Consider the following 20,747-nt stretch of genomic DNA (forward strand, 5'->3'; position numbering starts at 1 on the left):
TATAAAACAGTTACATATACATTTGGCAGCAGACTTCTCAACAGGAATCTTACAGAGTACAATAATATATTCTATATGCTGGAGGGAAAATACTGCCAGTCAAGAATATAGAACCAAAAACAGATATCCTTGAGAAAAAGAGATGCTATCCCAGGCAAACAAAAGTGGAAGAATTCATCACCACCAGATGTCTTTAAGGAAATGTTAAAATAAGGTCTTCCAAATATAGCAAAAGGTCTCTAATAAGTAACACAAAACATCTGGAAGTATAAAATTCATTAGCAAGGTTAGGAATGTAGCTCAATAATACAGCCCTTGCCTAGCTCTGAGTTCAATTCAAAGAATCAAAATAATGTTATAATAACAAGATATTTTAATAAGCATTACAGTAAACTATAATAGCTACATTAATAATAAAAAAACTCATCAATTGACCCTGCATTCCAGACACTTGAGCCTGATCACTGAGCTGACTGGTCACTAGTCACCAGAACAATCATATATAATTAAAGGCTTATTTTCTCCATGCTATATTCTACTCTATTCTCTAAGTTTGTATCTCTGCTTTTATGTAGGTAATTATTTACCTTCTTTGATATTATACTCATTATTCCTTTCCTAGCATAAGTAAAAAATTTGTACATTTTATTAAAAATATAAGTTGGAGATGGGTAACTGGGAATCAAATCCATGACTCAGGCATGCCATCTACCTCTGAGCTAGATTCCAGCTCCAATATAAATTTATAAACCTGTAAAGCTTTTTTGTATTTCATCCAAATTGATGAACGCAGAAGATAATTCTGTTGGGCTGGAAGATGGCTCAGTGGTAGAGCTCTTGCCTTGCATGCATGAGGCCTTGGGTTCAATTCCTCAGCATCACATAAGCAAAAAGAAAAAAGCCAGAAGTGGCGCTGTGGCTCAAGTGGTAGAGTGCTAGCTTGAGCTGAAGAGCTGAGGTACAGTGCCCAGGCCCAGAGTTCAAGCCCCACAACTGGACCCCCCCCCCCCCAAAAAAAAAGAAGATAATTCTGTTGAATAAAATAAGCCAGACACAAAGAAAAAGAACTAAAACTTCCTATATACATTTTGTTGTTGGTCATGGGGCTTGAACTCAGGGCCTGGGCACTGTCCCTGAACTCTTTGGCTCAAGGCCAGTGTTTTACCACTTTGAGCCCCAATGCCACTTCCCATTTTCTGATGCTTCTTTAGCTCAAAGGTAGTTCTCTACCAGTTGAGACAGTGCTAATTCCAGCTTTTTCTGAATAGTTTATGGGAGATAATTGATGATAATTGTAAGAATAAATTGGGGTTGGGAAGGTGGCTCAGTGGTAGAGCGCTTGCCTTGCATTCATGAGGTCCTGGGTTCGATTCCTCAGCACCACATAAGCAAAAAGAAAAAAGCCAGAAGTGGTGCTGAGGCTCAAGTGGTAGAGCACTAGCCTTGAGCTGAAGAGCTGAGGGACAGCACCCAGGCCCAGAGTTCAGGCCCCACAACCAGACCCAAAAAAAAAAATTTATCAGCATAGGTGAATATCAGAATAATCATGCTGAATGAAACACAAAAATTGAATATACCCTCTTTCATTTCATTTAAACAAAATTAGAGGAAATATGAGCTAATCCAAAGTGACAGAAAACACAATGGATCCATGAACACCTAAAAACAGAGGAGAAAGCACCCAAAAAGGGAAGAACAGACTATAAACAGGAATGAGGAAATCTGGGGAACTGGGAACTGATTAACATGTTCATTATGATGATAGTTTTATACGTATATACATATTACAAAAACTTGGCAAATTATAGCTTTGAACTGTTTTTCAATTTTAGCTTTAAAAAAAGAAATCTCTGGGCTGGGAATGTGGCTTTAGTGGTAGAGTGCTTGCCTACCATGCATGAAACCCTGGGTTCAATTCCTCAGTACCACATAAACAGAAAAAACAGAAGTGGCACTGTGGCTCAAATGGCAGAGTGCTGGACTTGAGCAAAAGAAGCTCAGGGACAGTGCCTAGGCCCTGAGTTCAAGTCTCAGGACTGACAAAAAAAATTCCTCTGTACATCATCTTTATAATAAAAAAAATTTTTGAAGAAAGGAAAGAAATCTAGGACAATAAGCTGGGAAGCATTGTTTACTGCCACAACATATTTCTCTCATTAATAACAGAACTATCTGCAAAAGTGACTTTTAACTAGAGGTGAGGGATGTCTGCATACTTGGGGAGCTTCTAGAGAGAATTCTGATAGACTTCTATCAGGGGCTATCAGAGCTTAAAATTTTAGAGCTTAAGATTTTGAGTAGAAACAAAAACCAGGAGGTTCAAGCTGGTTACTGGTGGCTCATGCCTGTAGTCCTACATACTTAAGAGGCTTAGATTTGAGGATTTCAGAAACCAAGGCAGCCACATCTGAGTCTTTTATCGTCAATAACCAGCAAAATGCAAGCATAGCTCAAGTTGGTAGAGTACCACCATGAACAGAAAAAGTAAAGTGAAAGCACAAACTTTGGAGTTCAACCTGCAATACCAATGCTAAAAAAACAAACATGTAGGTTCTTTTTTTTTTTGGCCAGTCCTGGGGCTTGAACTCAGATCTTGAGCATTGTCCCTGAGCTTCTTTTTTGCTCAAGGTTAGTACATACCACTTGAGCTACAGCACCACTTCTGGCTTTTTCTGTTTATGTGGTACTGAGGAATTGAACCCAGGGCTTCATGCATGCCAGGCAAGCATTCTACCACTAAACCACATTACCAGCCAACACCTAAGTTCTTAAAAACAGTATGGTAACTGGGTACTGGTAGTTCACACCTGTAATCTAGCTACTCACAAAGCTGAAATCTGAGGATCATGGTTTAAAGCCAGCCCAAGCAGGAAAGTCAATGAGACTCTTTTTTTTGGGGGGGGGGGGGGGGGAGGGGGTCCGGTTGTGGGGCCTGAACTCTGGGCCTGGGCACTGTCCCTCAGCTCTTCAGCTCAAGACTAGCACTCTACCACTTGAACCACAGCGCCACTTCCGGCTTTTTTTTTCATTTTGCTCATGTGGTGCTGAGGAATCCGAACCCAGGGCCTCATGCATGCAAGGCAAGCACTCTACCACTGAGCCACCTTCCCAGCCCCGTCAATGAGACTCTTCTTGCCAATTAATCACCAGAAAACCAGAAGTGGAGCTGTGTCTCAAAGTGGCAGAGTACTAGCCTTGAGCAAAAAGAGCTCAAGGACAGCTCCCAGGCTCTGAGTTCAAGTCCCATGACCATCGTGGGGGGGAGTGGGGGGGAGACATGAAAAGGAGGTAGACAAATCACACATATTTCTAGGCATAATGGTTCATACATGTAATCTCAGCACTTAGGAAGAAGAAGGAGGAATTAAGGATAGTCTGGACAATGTGGAGAGATGTTATATCAAAAATAAATAAATAAGTAAATAAATAAATGCATATACATATACAAATGTATCTCTCTCTCTCTCTCTCTCTCTCTCTCTATATATATATATATATATATATATGTACAGACCTGTGTATATATGTGCATAGGTAGGCATGTGTAAATACGGGTTACTCAGTAATGGAGTGTTTACCTAACATACACAAAGCTGTGTTAGAATCTCAGCAACACAAATAGAAAAGTGGTTGCCAAAGGGATAAAGGAGAGGAGAAAGTGCTATATGTAATTATATAGTTCATATATGTAAATATATAGTCCATATATTATAGTAATACATGCTATATTTTAATTTACTGCTGGTACCATGTAATTTAACCTTCTTTTAGTTTCGTATGTTTGCAAAGAAGTATATATAGCAAAAGATAAAGAAAACTGGGGCTGGGAATGTGGCTCAGTGGTAGAGTGCTTGCCTAGCAAGCATGAAGCCCTGGGTTCAATTCCCCTCAGTACCACATAAACAGATAAAGCCAGAAGTGGCGCTGTGGCTCCAAGTGGTAGCGTGATAGCCTTGAGCACAAAGAGGCTCAGGGAACAGCACCCAGGCCCTGAGTTCAAGCCCCAAGACCACCACCAACAATAACAAAAAAAAAAGCCAACAAAAGATAAAGAAAACTTACAAGAATTTTTGTTCTTTCAAATTCAGTAAAAATAGTTCCTTACAAGTTTTGCCCAAGATGGTCTTGAATTTCTGGGATCAAACAGCCTCAGCTTCAAATTAACTGAGCCTAAAGGAGTCCACTATTGAGACCAGCAAAATCTATTTATTTATTTATTTATTTTGTGTGTATATGTGAATAATTGGAAATAAGACTCTCATACACCTTTGTGCCCAGGCTGGCTTCAAACCGTGATCCTCAGAGCTCAGCCTCCTAAATAGGTAGGAGCCACCCAAAAGTATATAGTTCTAAAACATAGTAAGCCACTCAACTACAGAACTAAAGGAGCTAGAACAACCTACCTATAGGAGGTGCTTGATATCGATCCACAGTTTTTCTTTGTCGCAAATTATATGGCCTATCATTTTCTTCTCCTTCTGCTTCTTCAACTTCTATATCTCCATCCTCCTCCTGAGATTCTAGTTTTCCACATTTGAAAAAGAAAAAGCACTATTTTAATCCACAAGGACCAGTCCCACTCTAGAACTGAGTATTAACATTTAATCCAGTAAAAGTCCTACTTTCTCTAACGCTCATAATTTTTCTTCTCAATCTCTAAATTTAAAATCTAAATAATCAGTCATAGAGACTATGGGTAGCAAAACAACCTTCTAATTACAAGATGCCTAAATACAAAAAGAGGCCTTATTTAACAAGCAAATAAGCCCATAGCAAAGCCATTTAATAGTAGATCACTTAAGATATACCAATGTCTAATAGATTATAGTGTATAATGATATATAATGTGCAATTAAGCAGTTTTGCAAATAAAGAAAATTAAAATTCAGATGTCAAATGAATTTAGATTATGTAGAATTACACAATACTAACATAAAAAAAATAAAAACCTGGCCAGATGCTGGTAGTTCATGTTTGTAATCCTAGTTCATGTTTGTAATCAGGATGCTTAGATCTGAGGATTATGGTTCAAAGACTTCCCAGGTAGGAAAGACTCTTATCTTAACCACCAAAACCCCAGAAATGGAGCTGTGGCTCAAGTGGTAGAGTGCTAGCCTTGAGCAAAAAAGCTCATGAACAGTACCCAGGCCCAAAGTCCAAGCCCCATGACTGGCAAAAATTTTAAAAAGATACCCAGGCACTAGTGTATCAAAACCTGTAATCCTAGCTATTCAGGAGGCTGAGATCTGAGAATCAAAGTTCAAAGCCAGCCTGGACAGGAAAGTCTGTAAGACCCTATTCTCCTATTAACCATCAGAAAACCAGAAGTGGCACTATGGCTCAAAATGGTAGAGCTTAGAGACAATGCCCAGACGCCAAGTTCAAGCTTCAGAACTGAAAAAAAAAAAAATCACCTGCTCAGTAATATTATATATTACATACATTATATGCATGTATTATATATATATATAATATACATTTTTAGTCTTCCATCTGAACTTTATAGTATTTACTTCAAATATATTTTACAAACCTTCTTCTTCACCCTCAGTAGAAACCTCATGATGATTCTGTATCCCATAACTATTTCTTCTTAGTGACTTTCTTCTCCTTTTGACTCTTGAATACATATCCATGTTTTCCTTTTAAAACAAAGAAAATTTGTCAAATATTAACATGGCATTTATTTTGTGCCATATGCAATTTTCACTAAGCAACATGTACTCAATAAAATTTATTGACTACTTATTTGAAAGGCACATATTCCTGAAAATGGAGCTTTCTACTCAATAAATGTAAAGAATAAAAGAAGGGGCTGGGAAGGTAGCTCAGTGGTAGAGTGCTTGCCTTGCATGCATGAGGCCCTGGGTTCAATTCCTCAGCACCACATAAACAGAAAAGGCCAGAAGTGGCCCTATGGCTCAAGAGGTAGAACTCTAGCCTTGAGTTGAAGAGCTAAGGGACAGTGCCCAGGCCCAGAATTCAGGCCCCACAACCAACCAAAAAATAATAATAATAATAAAACTCATAAAATATTAAAAACATATATTATCAATATATTTTCTTTGAAACAAAGTATAGCCTACTAGGAAGGAATAAAATAAGTCAGGTTATTATCAAATAAAATAAAACATGTCAGGCACTGGTGGCTCATGCCTGTAATCATAGCCACTAAGGAGGCAGAGATCCAGAGGATTATGTTTCAAGGCTAGCCCTGGCAAAAAAGTCCAGAAGACTCCAACTCCAAATTAACTAACAAAAAGCCAGGCTGAAAAATGTGTCTCAAGTGGTACTAATCAACAAAGCTAGCAGAGCACAAGCCATAATAAACTAAAGTACAAAATACCCTAGAATTCGAAGAATGGAAGACTGGCACACATACAAAGATTCAAATCAAAAGAATTACAGAGGAACTGGGAACGTGGCTTGGTGGTAGAGTGCTTGCCTAGCACACATGAAGCCTTGCGTTCAATTCCTCAGTACCACATAAACAAACAGAAGTGGTGCTGTGGCTCAAGTGTTACAATGCTAGCTTTGAGCAGAAGCAGCTCAGGGACAGTGCCTAGGCCCTGAGTTCAAGCCCCAGGACTCGGGGGAGGGAGGGAGTGACAGAATTGTAAAGATTTTTAATTTTTTTTTTGGGGGGGGTCTGGTCGTGGGGCCTGAACTCTGGACCTGGGCACTGTCCCATAGCTCTTCAGCTCAAGGCTAGCGCTTTACCACTTGAGCCACAGCGCCACTTCCGGCTTTTTCTTTTTGCTTATGTGGTGTTGAGGAATCGAACCCAGGGCCTCATGCATGCAAGGCAAGCACTCTACCACTGAGCCACCTTCCCAGGCCCCTTAAAGATTATTTATCAGGCAAAAATGTAGATGCTCTGTCAGAGAAAGTTGTAGCAAGAAGAGAATTCATGAAAGAAAAGTTGGAAGATATAACTCAAATAGAGTACTTGCCTAACTTGCATACAAAGTCCTGAAAAGCCCCAATGTGTGTGTAAAGGAAAAAAGGAAGAAAGAGAGAAAGAATTTGAAAGAGAGAGAAGGGGAGGGGAGGGGAGGGGAGGGGAGGCAGACATTAAAATCTTAAACTAAGTTGGAAATGAAGAAACAACTATTAATTTTAAAAATCCAACTACTGCACCTTCTTTTAAATTCTTTCAAACTCAAATTCTTTTAAAACTTACAAAAGTTGTCATAGCTAAAGTACTCACAAATTCTGTATCTGTCCACATTCTAAGCCGTTCTACTTCCCCTGATCGACGATTCCGTCTGATGTTAATGTTGTCCATTTCTTGTAATACAGCTTCAGCAGTGCTAAAATCATATTTAAAAACCAAGACTTAGCCAGGCACCAGTGGCTCATGCCTGTAATCCTAGCTACTCAGGAGAGTGAGATCTGAGGATGGCCATTCAAAGCCAGCCCGGGCAGAAAAGTCCATGAGATTCTTATTTCCAATTAACTACCAGAAAAAACCAAAGTGGCACTGTGGTTCATGTGGTAGAGCTGAAGAGCTCAAGTTCAGCACCCACGCCTATAGATCAAGTCCCACTCCAACCAAAAAACAAAAAAAAGACAATAGTGGGATGATACAGTTAAAACAGAAAAGGCCAGAAGTGGCACTGTGGCTCAAGTGGTAGAGCTCTAACCTTGAGCATACAGAGGTTCAGCCCAGGCTCTGAGTTCAAGGACCAGGACTGGCAATAATTATAATAATAATAAAGCCAATAAAGTCAGCTAGACAGATAATTTTAGAAATGAAAGTCAAACATTTACCAGTCTTTATCCAGTCTTTGTTATTCTGTTATCACAGGAAAAAAAAAAAGGTTAAGAAAATATTATGTTCAAGCCCTGTAACCAAAAAAAAAAAGTGAAATTGCCTTATCTAGCTGTAACTGTGCACACTGCACACCGATAAATCAGGAAGGGGGAGGGGGTGTCACCAGGTACAGGCCAGCATGGGTCTCATGGGTCTACACAGCAAGATCCTGTCCCAACAAAAAAATTCTTTAAAAAAAAAATCGAATAATTAAATGAAACTAAAAATTCATACCTATTTACTAGTTGATCAAATAACAAACTCTGGTTCACACTTTCAAATCTATTTTTCCTGGAACGACAACTTTTTCTGACTTCCATGTCACCATTTATACAAGAAAGGTCCCCATCTCCCTTCTTTTCACCTCGAAGGGGATGGCTTCGAAGGGCTACAAGAAAAGAGATATTTCAAAGTACAGACTTTAGAAAGAAAAAAAAAATCAAAAACTTAACAACTACAAAATTGAACAAAACCTCTTAAAATACTTTAAAATTAGCCATTTTATAATAAGAATTTCAATTGTACTGATTTCTAAAAATGTAACAAATCTGTTCATTTTTGCTATGACTGAAATCCAATGATTCCAATTATGTGCTAAGCATACTATCAAATCAATCTAAGAACTAAGGGATGTGGCTCAGAGGTAGAGTGGTTGCCTCAAATGTGGGATACTACAACTTCCATCCCAAGTACCATAAAAATTAGTAATAATTATTATTGAAACAATAATAAATCTCAATTTTTGCCAAATGTAATGCCTAATCTATTATAAGAATTTCAGTATCAGTCCGTTCATTAACAAAATACTCACATAAGCTACTATGTCCATTTGGTAATGCAGCACCAGGCTGAGAAGTTAACCTGGAATGTAATTATATTTAATAAGAAAACGTTATCAAGATTTATTTATATAAACATTAATACTATACTGATAGAATTGTATTTCAATCTTTTACTCTATAATTAGGAACATATCAAAAAAAATAATACTAGGTAGGAATCATTTCATTATTTCAAGAAAAGCTTTTTATAACAAATTATAAACAGAATTTACTTTATTATCCCTGTACAAATTAAAATCCTAATTAAAAAGGCTTAACTGTAACATGTAGCATAAACTTAAATGAGACAGTAAGTAGGAGTGAAAAAATAAATTTCAAGCCATAACAAATTCAAACAATAAATCATAGGAAGAAAAAGTAACTATCAATATCATTTAATAATTGCTTCAAAACATTTCATTGCTCATTTTTAAATGACAAAAAGTAAATTACATAATGAAGTCAGTCAATAAAAACTAAGACAGCTTTGTAAAATAATTATTTCAAACATTAAAAAACAAGGGAGGGCTGGAATGTGGCTTAGTGGTAGAGTGCTTGCCTAGCATGCATGAAGAACCTGGTTTCAATTCCTCAATACCACATAAACAGAAAAAGCCAGAAGTAGCACTGTGGCTCAAGTGGTAGAGTGCTAGCCTTGAGCAAAAGAAAGCTCAGGGCTGAGAAGGTGGCTCAGTGGTAGAGCGCTTGCCTTGCATGCATGAAGCCCTGGGTTCGATTCCTCAGCACCACATAAGTAAAAAGAAAAAAGCCGGAAGTGGCGCTGTGGCTCAAGTGGTAGAGAGCTAGCCTTGAGCTGAAGAGCTATGGGACAGTGCCCAAGCCCAGAGTTCAGGCCCCACGACCGGACTCCAAAAAAAAAAAAGAAGAAAGAAAGAAAGTTCAGCAGGGGCAGTGTCCAGGCCCTGAGTTCAAGCCCCAGAACTAGAAAAAAAAAAAAAGAGGGGGGGGCAGGGGAAGCCAGGTCCTGGTGGCTCATGCATATAATACTAACTACTCAGGAGGCTTAACAGCTAAGGATCAAGAGTTCAAAGTCATCTAGGACAGCAACGTCTGTGAGACTCTCCACTAAACTACAAAGAAAGAAAGAAAGGGAAGCTGTGGCAGAGCACTAGCCTTGAGAAAAATACACTCAGGGATAGGGCCCAAACCCTGAGTTCAAACCCCATGACCAGCACCAAAAATAAAACAAAGGAGCTAGGCACTAGTGGTTCACACCTATAATTTAGCTACTCAGGAGCTGAAAATCATGGTTTGAAGCAAGCCCAGACAGACAAATCTGAGAGACTCTTATCTACAAAATAACCTAAAAGCCAGAAGTGGAGGTGTGGCTCAAGTAGTAGAGTACCAATCCTAAGTGGAAAAAGATAGGAAGAACTCAGAGCCCTAAGTTCAAGCCCAGTATCACACGCGCACACGCATGTGCACACACACACAAACACACGTGCATGCGTGCACACACATGCACAGACACACACACAGAGCATACTTTCACCTCTTTTATTTTATTTGGAGGTGAGAGGGTAAGTTGGTCTTATACTCTTGGGCTGGCTCCAGAGTAGGTGTAACTGCAGGCATATGTCACTATCCCTGGCTGTCAATACTCATTTGAAGTAATACTGTATAATTTATAATGCCTGTGTTATCTCATAAATGATTGTGTGTGAGAACAAGGAAAAAGTTAACAGGCTATGATTTTATGTGCGTTTCTACTTACTTCCCAGGCAATGTGGGGGGGGGGGGGGGGGGAGGAACCTATGGAACATACTATAATAATTACAAATTTTTTTTTGGTCAGTCATAGGTCTTGAGTGGTAGGAAACGGCTCTTCAGCTCAGTCAAGGCAAGTACTCTACCACTTGAGCCATAGCCACACTTCCTGTTTTCTGGTGTTTAATTGGAAATAAGAGTCTCGTGGATTTTTCTGCCCAGGCTGGCTTTGAACTACAACCCTCAAATCCCAGCCTCCTGAGTAGCTATGATTACAGGCATGAGCCACGGGCACCAAGCTTTGAACCTCGATCCTCAGATCTCAGCCTCCTGAGGAGCTAGGATTACCAGCGTGAGCCACCGGCGCCTGGCTATAATTACAACTTTTTAGGGGTTAATAAAATATATAATCTGTTGAAGTCCATATAAGCCTAAGGTTGTTCTTTTTAAACGAAATTATTGTCATTTACTTTCAATAGTGGATAAAACTAAATTGTAAGCACACTAAACCTGACACAAAAAAATTAAGTTGAGCCGGGCACTGGTGACTCACTCCTGTAATCCTAGCTACTCAGGAGGCTGAGATCTGAGGATAGTGGTTCAAAGCCAGCCCAGGCAGGAAAGACTGTGAGGCTCCTATCTCCAATAAACCACCAGAAAACCAGAAGTTGCATTGTAGCTCAAGTGGTAGAGTGCTCGCCTTGAGCTGAAGAGCTGAGGGACAGAGCCTAAGCCCAGAGTTCAAGCCCCATGACCGACAAAAAAAAAACAAAAATTAAGTTGAAAATAATGTAACAGGTAACAAAATTGCCTTAAAATTGAATAAAAATTTGTTATAATCTAGTGTATCAGCTCAAGTACAATATCCAATAATGATCACGGGAGATTTTTATTTTCCATTGAGCAGACAGATCTAACCCATGTCTCATTTAAAATTTTAGATCTACAACTACAAATGTGCAATCAAGAGTCATCCTTAGGGGCTGGGAAGGTGGGTCAGTGGTAGAGCGCTTGCCTTGCATGCTCAAGGCCCTGGGTTCGATTCCTCAGCACCACATAAGAAAAAAGCCGGAAGTGGCGCTGTGGCTCAAGTGGTAGAGCACTAGCTTTGAGCTGAAGAGCTGAGGGACAGTGCCCAGGACCAGAGTTCAGGCCCCACAACCGGACCAAAAAAAAAAAAAAAAGAGTCATCCTTATTCTTAGGGTAATAGCAGTTTCTATGACTTACTACATATATGTGTAATACATTCATTTTCTATTCTATTATACACTATAGTTTCCATTATGTACTATATATCATTATAAAACAAATATATTTTACAGCATATTTAGGAAAAACAAAATTACAGACCAAAATACATACAAATAAAGTACATTTACTGTAAATTAGATTTATATGGTACACGTTTTAGAAGGTAAAACTATTAGCGTTAATATCAGTCCTGAATCACATCAAATAATATATAAAAAACAACCCATGAATTCTTTCTCACCTGGTCTGACCACTTGTTATGTTCCATTCCTCTCGCTGACCAGTACTTCGAGATTTTGATTTGTCTTTGCAAACTGATTCTGGTTGTTTCAAAGTGCGTTTCGCTGGAGGAGATACTTGGCTATCACTTAAACTACCATCAATTTCATCTTTCTGAAAGACAACATTAAATCATATTTATTATTTTAATGAAAACTAATACTCTCGGATAACCAAAATTGTTTTTTGTTATTGTTGTTGTTGTTCCTGGGGCTCAGGGCCTCTGTACCGTACCTAAGCTTCTTTGTGCTCAACACTAGCACTCTACAACTTGAGCTATAATGCCACTTCAAGCTTTTTCTGAGTAGTTTATTGGAGATAAGAGTCTCACAGACTTTCCTGCCCAGGCTAGCTTTGAACTGTGATCCTCATATCTAAGCCTCCTGAGTTACCAGGATTAAGCTAAAAACAGTATTTTTTAATCAACAAATATTTACTAAGTCATAATACATATGTATCAAAATGTAGTTATCGCTGGGCGCAAGTGGCTCACGCCTGTAATCCTAGCTACTCAGGAGGCTGAGATCTGAGGATCGAGTTTCAAAGCCAGCACAGGAACATCCATGAGACTCTTACCTGCAATTAACCATCAGAAAACTGGAAGTAGTGTTTTGGGTTAAGTGGCAGAGCACTTGCCTTGAGCTGAAGAGCTCAGGGATAGCGCCTAAGCCCAGAATTCAAGACCCACAACTGACCAAAAAAAAAAAAAAAAGTAGTTATCTATATAGAAAGAAATCAGAAAGGTTAAAATTATAAACAGAGAAGACAAAGCATGGTGATACACCCCTGCATCCTCAACACTCAGGAAGCTCAGACAGGAGAATTTCAAGTTCAAGTTCAACCCAGGCTACAAAAACAGATCTTATCAACGAAAATGAAAAGTATAACCAAACAAACTACTTAGAAGTTGGGGGAATGGCCCAAGTGATTGAGTACTTGGATTAACAGTCCCTAGATTCAACCTCTAATAATACAAAATAATAACTATAACAAATTTTAAGTGTACTTAGTTTCTTATATTAATTTTCAAGAAAAGATATGGCTGAGGATATATACCTACAGATGTACAGTCTGTGACATGATACCTAAATAGTCCAACATATGCCTTCCAGATTAAGGACACTTTATAGAACTACTACCCAATACTCCCAATCAGGTATAAGATGAGCCAGTCCACAAACACATTCAAATTTTACCAAGTTTCTCAATAATGTTTCTCTTCAGGTCTGAGATCATATCCAGGAATAATATATTACATATAGTTATCACTTTTTTTTGGGGGGGGGTCCAGTTGTGGGGCCTGAACTCTGGGCCTCGGTACTGTCCCTCAGCTCTTCAGTTCAAGGCTAGCGCTCTACCACTTGAGCCACAGCACCACTTCCAGCTTTTTTTTCTTTTTGCTTATGTGGTGCTGAAGAATCAAACCCAGGGCCTCGTGCACGCAAGGCAAGCGCTCTACCACTGAGCCACCTTCCCAGCCCTGTTATCACTTGTGTCTCCTTCAATTTGGAACATTGCTTCAAGTCTTTTTCTTTCATGCTCTTGACTACAAGAGTACAACACTTTCATTGTCTAAGACACTACTTCAATCTGCATCTGATATTCCTCACATTCAGGCTATATACTTTGAAAGGACTATGTGGAAATGATTCTATGTATATTACTCAACCTTCAGACCACTGAAGGTATTAACCATGATCATCCCATCAAGTTGGTATGCCAGGTTTCTCCAGTGTAAAATAGCTACTTTTCCCTTTGTATCTGATTAGGTAACATTAAGATAATTCATAATAATAACATTCTGATACTTAGGTCCTTAGCCAAATCTCCACCTTAATCTCCCTATGACAGTGACTAATTCCTACATCCTCCATTTTCACCTAGCACTCTACTGGAAGAGCTTTCCTTTTCCCCCTTTACTTACTCATTTATATCAATTGTTACTTTCTGCTATGAGCTGTAATCCTTCATTTATTAAGTTGCTCAAATTAAAGCCCCTTCAAAATGATTCCTTTACAGGTTGCCATGTGCCATCTTGGGGGGGCGGGGGGGGGGGGGTCATGGGGCTTGAACTCTGGGCCTGAATGCTATTCCTCAGCTCTTCTTCAGCTCAAGGCTCAGTGCTCTACCACTTGAGCCACAGCACCACTTCCAGTTTTCTGGTAGTTTATTGGAGATAAGAGTCTCACGGACTTTCCTGCCCTAGATGGCTTTGAACCAAGATCCTCAGATCTCAGCCTTCTGAGAAGCTAGGATTACAGTTGTGGGCCACCAGTACCAGCCATGTGCCATCATTTTAAGTGGTTTCTTATTTTCTGGCACAATTCTCTAGGTTATCTTCTACTTCCCTTTCATGGTCCAACAATTAGCCACTTCCTTTTAGTGAAGGTCAGTATTTTGAAACCAAGCACAAGCAATATCCGTATGGGAACACATAAAAAAATGTAGAATCTCAGGCTCCACTCCCAGACTTATTAGACCAGAAGCCAGTTTAACAAGATCCCCAGGTGACATGTGTGCATTATTATATAAGGTGAGAGGAAGCTCAGTGGCATGCCCAGTTCCAGGGTTCAATCCTTAACACTATCTCAATAACACAACAAAAGCATTATTATGTAACATAATCAAAAAGTAATTGTTGGGGAAGACACATCATTTGTCCTAATAAGTTGTGGATATAGAAACTAACACCTATAAACTACCTATTCAGATAGATGTCAGAATTAGTCCTTCCAATCAAATCCAATCACTCTTTCATTGAGACCCATTTCTTCCATAAAATCTTCCTGAAAAATCTAACCTAAGTTAGTATGTTCTACTACCTGCAACTTTTATACATAATTGTTTCACAATTTTTATTTGAGTTATTTGACTAAGCTCTTTTATTTTATTTTTTTGGTTGGTCGTGGGGCTTGAACTCTGGGCCTGGGCTCTGTCTGAGCTCTTCAGTTCAAGTGGCTCTACCACTTGAGCCACAGTGCCACTACCAGTTTTCTGGTGGTTAATTGGATATAAGAGTCTCACAGACTTTCCTGCCCAAGCTGGCTTTGAACTATGATCCTCAGATCTCAGCCTCCTGAGTAGCTAGGATTACAGGTCTGAGCCACCAGTGCCAGGCTATAAGCTCTTTATTCACGAACCATCTTAGGTACTGAGTTTCCCAAACACAAACTGGAAACAAGTACATTTACTATGGACATTTACTATGGAAACAAACACCAAAAAGTACATCATATTTGAAATCCAGCATTTTTAAATAATCTGAGTATGTATTTTTTAAATATCAATAAGTGAGCTTGTCTGTTTATTAGCCATTGTCATATTCTACTGCCTTTTTTCAGTTCCACTGTTAAACTGTTACCTACATACTACTTACTAGAAATATTCTCTCCAATAACCACCTAAGCACAACAGGCTCCATAATGCCTCAACAGGGCAAAACACTACTTCTTCAGAAGGGTGTGCCATCAGCTAAAAATCTAGCAAACCAGCACAAAACAGAGGCTGCTCCCTCTTTAACACCTAAAAAAAGAAGGCCTGCCCCTCCTGCTCAGATTGGTTGAGCTCAGGTTCACAATCTATTCACAATAGGCTAGTCTGAACAGAGGGTAAGATGTATTTACATAAGGTGACTTTAAAATAAGAATAACAGTTCACAAGCAATCTCAAAACACATCCAAACCCTATAATTTCCGGAACAACGTGAGGTGTGTCTTCATTCCACCAGATAAAAGTTTACAATGCAAAAGCCCTTCCTTATCCCAAAGCAGTTCCTCTATTTATTTATTTATTTATGGTCTGGTAGTGGGGCTTGAACTCTGGGTCTGGGCACTGTCCCTCAGCTCTTCACCTCAAGGCTAGCGCTCTACCACTTGAGCCACAGCTCCACTTCCAGCTTTTTCTGCTTATGTGGTGCTGAGGAATCGAAACCAGGGCCTCATGCATGCAAGGCAAGTGCTCTACCACTAAGCCACCTTCCCAGCCCCCAGCATGAACTTTTAAGCAACCCAGTTAAACAGAATAGACAGCTTTTGTTATATACAAAAACAGAAATCACTTGTCTTAATCATTACAGAACTATAACCTGTTGAACTAGACTCTCTGGAAGGGGAAGATTTTTAATAATGCCTCCAAATGATACTTAACACATAAACGTTAGAGGACCTCAGGCAAATAGCACAGCTCAAGAATAATATGAGGCATATATGAGGCAACATAAGGCATATGATCCTATGTATTTACTTCTCATGTGAGGGTTTCAATCCCCTCTAAGACTCAGTATAAATATCATTATAAAAGGCTCCTTCAAGATGAGGTAATACAAATAAACAAGATGTAAATAATTACAAAATAATTACTTCAGCATCATTTAATTAACTTCAAGCTTTGGGAAAGCTTCTATCTACAAACCTGATACTAACAATTTACCTTTAACAGGATTCATAATGTTCTACCTTAACTTTTTCATCTTCAAAGCATTTTACTAATTATAACCTAACTCTCTCAGGGAAGGCGTTACCAGTTTCATAACAAAGATATTTCAAAGAGATGATGCAATCTACCCTTGCTTATTTAGCAATCTGTGTCAAAATAATTATAATCCACAAGTAGGAAATAAATTTCAGACTAAGAGAACAAATAATTTCACTTATAAACATTTATTGATAACCTACTATGTACATAACACAGGGAGAGCAGTGGTAAAAGAAAAGAGATGAGGCTGGTCAATGGTGGCTCTGGCCTGTAACCCTAAAGACTCAGGAGGTTGAGATCTGAGGAGGGAAGTTCAAAGCCAGCTCAGGCAGAAGTGAGACTCATTCCAATTAACCACCAAAAAGCTAAAAACAGCTGTACCACAAGTGACAGAGTGCTAGCCTCAAGCACAAAAGCTCAGGGAGAGCATTCAGGCCCTATGTTTAAAGCCCCAGGACCAGCACACAGGTAAAGACAGAGAGAGGGGGTTGGGGCATGGGGGGGGATTAAGAATTAAGACTTGAACTTAAACTCAATATACAATTGAGTTGAGGGCTGGGATGTAGCTCAGTGTCAAAGCACTTGCCTAGCAAGTGCAACGTCCTGGGTTCAATCCCCAGTACCAAAAAAGAAAAGACAAAAAAACAATACAGTTAAAAAAAAAAACCCAAAACAATTAATTGAGTTGATAAAGTCACAATGATTTCAGTCATAGTTAATACTGTAAACAAAATTCTCAAAGCAAAATTTCAAAGCAAACAAACAGAAGGGAAGGGAGAGAGGGAAAAACAGAGGGAGGATTGAGGAGCAGAAATGGTAGAAGGCATCAGAAGTGATGATAGGCTTTGAAGGACTGAGCCCAGCCTATTCCCCCAGGTCAAGCAAAGCACCTGGTGTGCTCCCATGCTTGACTGCAGGCAGGTCATTCCGACCTTGACTAAGCTGAAAGTTCCCAACCCCAGGTGGAGCATTCCATTCCAGGTCTGGCGTCTGGCTAGCCGTCTCCCCGGCCCCGGCCCCGGCCCCGGCCCGCCCCTTTGGCCCCTAAAAGATCACAGTCTGTTTTTGTTGTTGTTGTTGTTTTAATTTTATTCTCTTGTAAAGATGCTGTACTGAGGGGTTACAGTTACAGGAGTAAGATAATGGGTACCTTTCTTGTGGAGCATTGTTACCCCTTCCTTTGTTTTTCTCCTACTATCCTCCCCCAAGTTGTAAAATTCATTTCCAACATAATATATCATTGTTGCAATGGTAATACGGCTCCTTGTTTCAGCATTTTGTTATTCCCCTTCTCCTCCCCAAATTAGATAAATGTATATGCAAGATGCAAGGTTTTAAACTCCCTTGCCCATATAAGCCCAAACAAAACCCACCCCCCCCCAAAAAAAACCCTCCATTCCTGGGGGACGGTTTGTTGCCCCTTGCTGTGACTCAATAAACAGTTCTTGTCTGTGAAGAGTCTGGCCTGTTCCTTCCTTTCTCCTTCATCTTCCTAACAATCTTAAAAGATAAAAGTTTTCCACAGTAATGTAAAGATACTTTATAAGTTGTTAGAAAGTTGTTAGAAAGAACTTATAACATTGCGAATCATGATTTAAGGAAGGATTAGATAACTTCCAGGATAAATTTAATAGTAATAACCTCAAATGTAAAAGGAAGTAAAAGTACAATGAAAAATTCAGTCTTTCCCACTTGTCTTTTTGTGGTAGTGGTGGTGGTTCTGGAGATTGAACTCAGGACTTCATGCTTGCTAGGCAGGACTCTACCACTTGAGCTAAGTCCCCTGCCTCATTTGCCTTTTATTTTTAAACTCTTTCTGAAATTATTATTTTCCAATTAGCAAAAACCATTTTTTCTTAAGTCTTCATCTCCTAAACAGTAATCATCAGCTACCACAAATACTGACTATTCAGTATTCTAATCAAAACCTAATAAAACTAGACAAAAAAACTTAAAAATAATGAAATAAGGAAGCCTTCATGTCCAAATTCAAATTTGTCAGAATTTAATCTGAGGACAATAAATCCAAGAGTTAAGATTTGATGGTGGCCTAATAGAAACTGAAAACAGAAAATATGAACAATTAAATTAGTGATAGCCGTATTCAAAATAAATTCAAGCAGGGCAATGATGACTCATGCCTATTAATCCTAGCCACTCAGGAGGCTGAAATCTGAGAATCTCGGGAAAGTGAAGCTGTGGGTCAACTGATAGAGTGTAAGCCCTCAGTGAAAAAGCTAAGGGGTAGTACTCAAGGCCCTGAGTTCAAACCCCAGTACTGGGACAGACTTACGGACAGACAGAGTAAGGATGGTATAAATTTGTGGTAGTGATTGTTTAGGATATGGGAAAAATAGCTAGAGCAGCTCCAATTCTGAATTGCGATTCAGAATTCTAACTAGAAATCTAGGGAGCTGTCTATCCGGCTATGGGAAATGCAGAAGGTAAAAGTGAGGTAAAGAATAGAAATAGGCAAAAAACAGAAGTAAAAGGACTACAAGTAATATATGGCACACACGCGCACACGCACGCACACGCACGCACGCACGCATACACACACACACACACACACACACACACACACACAAAGGCAGAAGTCAAAATCTTTTAAAATGCCTATGAAAGGGATGAGCAAATGGGATGTCATAGAAACCAGAGAAAAATATAATGCTAATGAAACCAGGAGTTGAATTTAACAGAGAAAAATCTGATATGCTTGAGGATTTGTAACTGGGGGGGGGGGGGGTCACTTCTTTCTAGTGAGGCAATTCCTATGAAAAGCTTGGGGAAATCACAAGGTGAAGAAGAGAATGGTAATAAAGTACAGATAAGGGAACAGCTGAAGTGAAAGAATTAAGAAAAATAAGCAAATAACCTGGTGTGATGGTACATACCAGTAATCCTAACACTTGAGAAAGAGGCAGGCAAGAGCATAGAGAATTCAAGGACAACTGGGAGGGAGGAAGGGAAGGAGGGAGAAAAGACAGGGACAGAGGAAGGGGTTAAAGACAGGGACAGAGGAAGGGCTTAAAGAGGTTACAAAAAACAATTTAAGAAAGCCTCTCTCAGGGCTGTGAAGATGGCTCAGTGGTAGAGTGCTTGCCTCACATACACGAGGCCCTGGGTTTGATTCCTCAGCACCACAGAAGCAGAAAAAGGCAGAAGTGGTGCTGTGGCTTAAGTGGTAGAGTGCTTGGCTAGCCTTGAGCTGAAGAGCCCAGGCCCAGAGTTCAGGCTCCACGATGGTCAGAAAAAAATGAGTCTCTTTTAAAAGGATAAGATGATCTTGGCTCCTTATAAAGAGAAAAGAGTAGTTCTTTAAAGAGTCAGATAACTGATCCACATACAGAAAAAGGGAAAACAGAATAATAAACATTTCCTCGCACTTATATCAGAAAGTCTAAGAGTACAATCAATCTTTATCAATTTCCTTAGTAAGACAATCCTTTACTCTTTGCTTTTTTTCAACAGATATTCTAGGATTCATGAGAAATCTCAGAAGTAATGATTACCATGGCTACAGAAAACAAAACTCACTGGGACTGCCATTTATTTCCTTAGAGCCAACAGTATTCTACCAAATCCTGAAATGCAAGCATGCAAAATGTCCTAAAATGTCTTAACTATCCCAAGACTAAAGCTTGTTTCTTGGTATTAATAAACAATCAGCAAGGACTGAGCACCATTGGCTCACACCTGTAATCCTAACTGCTCAGGAGTCTTTGATGTGAGGATCCTAGTTCCAATGAAGTCAGTTCGGGCAGTAAAGTCTGTGAGACTCTTACCTCCAATTAACTACCAAAAAGCCAGAAGTACAAGTGCAGTTGTGGTTCAAGTAGTAGAGTGCTAGCCTGGAGCAAAAAATCTCAGGGGCATTACCCAGGCCAGCAAAGGCAAAACAAAATCCAATTAAAAAATGAAAATGGCAAAATGAGCTGGGCTCCTATCTGTAATCCTAGCTACTCAGGAAGCTCAGATCTAAGAATCACAGTTCAAAGCCAGCCCAGGCAGGAAATTATTTGAGACTATTATCTCCAATTAACCAGCAAAAAGCCAGGAATGGAGTTGTGTCTCAAATGGTAGAGCACCAGCTGTGAGCCAAAATGCTAAGGGACAGTGCCAATGAGTTAAAGCTCCAGTACTGGCTAATACACATGCATATGTACATGCACACACATACACACAACAAGGCAGAAGTCCTGAATAGATAATTCTCAGAAGAAGACATCCAGAAGTATGTGAAGCTAACCCTGCTGTATATCAGCTCTAAAATAACAATAAAAATAAAATTAAAAAAAAAAAAAAAAAAGAGCTAGGCGCCAGTGGCTCACGCCTATAATCATAGCTACTCCGGAGTCTGAGATCTGAGGATAATGTT

The 20,747-nt window shown here is 39.4% G+C and overlaps 1 protein-coding gene across 4 annotated transcripts in view; it reads right to left on the reverse strand.

The window, feature by feature from the left end:
• Atad2b (ATPase family AAA domain containing 2B) overlaps window positions 1-20,747 on the reverse strand; it is a 141,213-nt gene that overhangs the window by 106,226 nt on the left and 14,240 nt on the right. For all 4 annotated transcript variants that reach the window (XM_042696647.1, XM_042696648.1, XM_042696646.1 and 1 more), the window contains exons 2-7: window positions 11,859-12,010; window positions 8,628-8,677; window positions 8,051-8,204; window positions 7,211-7,313; window positions 5,534-5,642; window positions 4,404-4,520 (exon numbers count right to left, since the gene is read on the reverse strand). In XM_042696647.1, the coding sequence (XP_042552581.1) occupies window positions 4,404-4,520; window positions 5,534-5,642; window positions 7,211-7,313; window positions 8,051-8,204; window positions 8,628-8,677; window positions 11,859-12,010 (685 nt within the window). The remainder of the gene's footprint in view (window positions 1-4,403; window positions 4,521-5,533; window positions 5,643-7,210; window positions 7,314-8,050; window positions 8,205-8,627; window positions 8,678-11,858; window positions 12,011-20,747) is intronic.

Source organism: Dipodomys spectabilis, unplaced genomic scaffold (genome assembly GCF_019054845.1).
Source record: "Dipodomys spectabilis isolate Male_0828 unplaced genomic scaffold, ASM1905484v1 ptg000210l, whole genome shotgun sequence".
Taxonomy (NCBI): Eukaryota; Metazoa; Chordata; class Mammalia; order Rodentia; family Heteromyidae; genus Dipodomys; species Dipodomys spectabilis.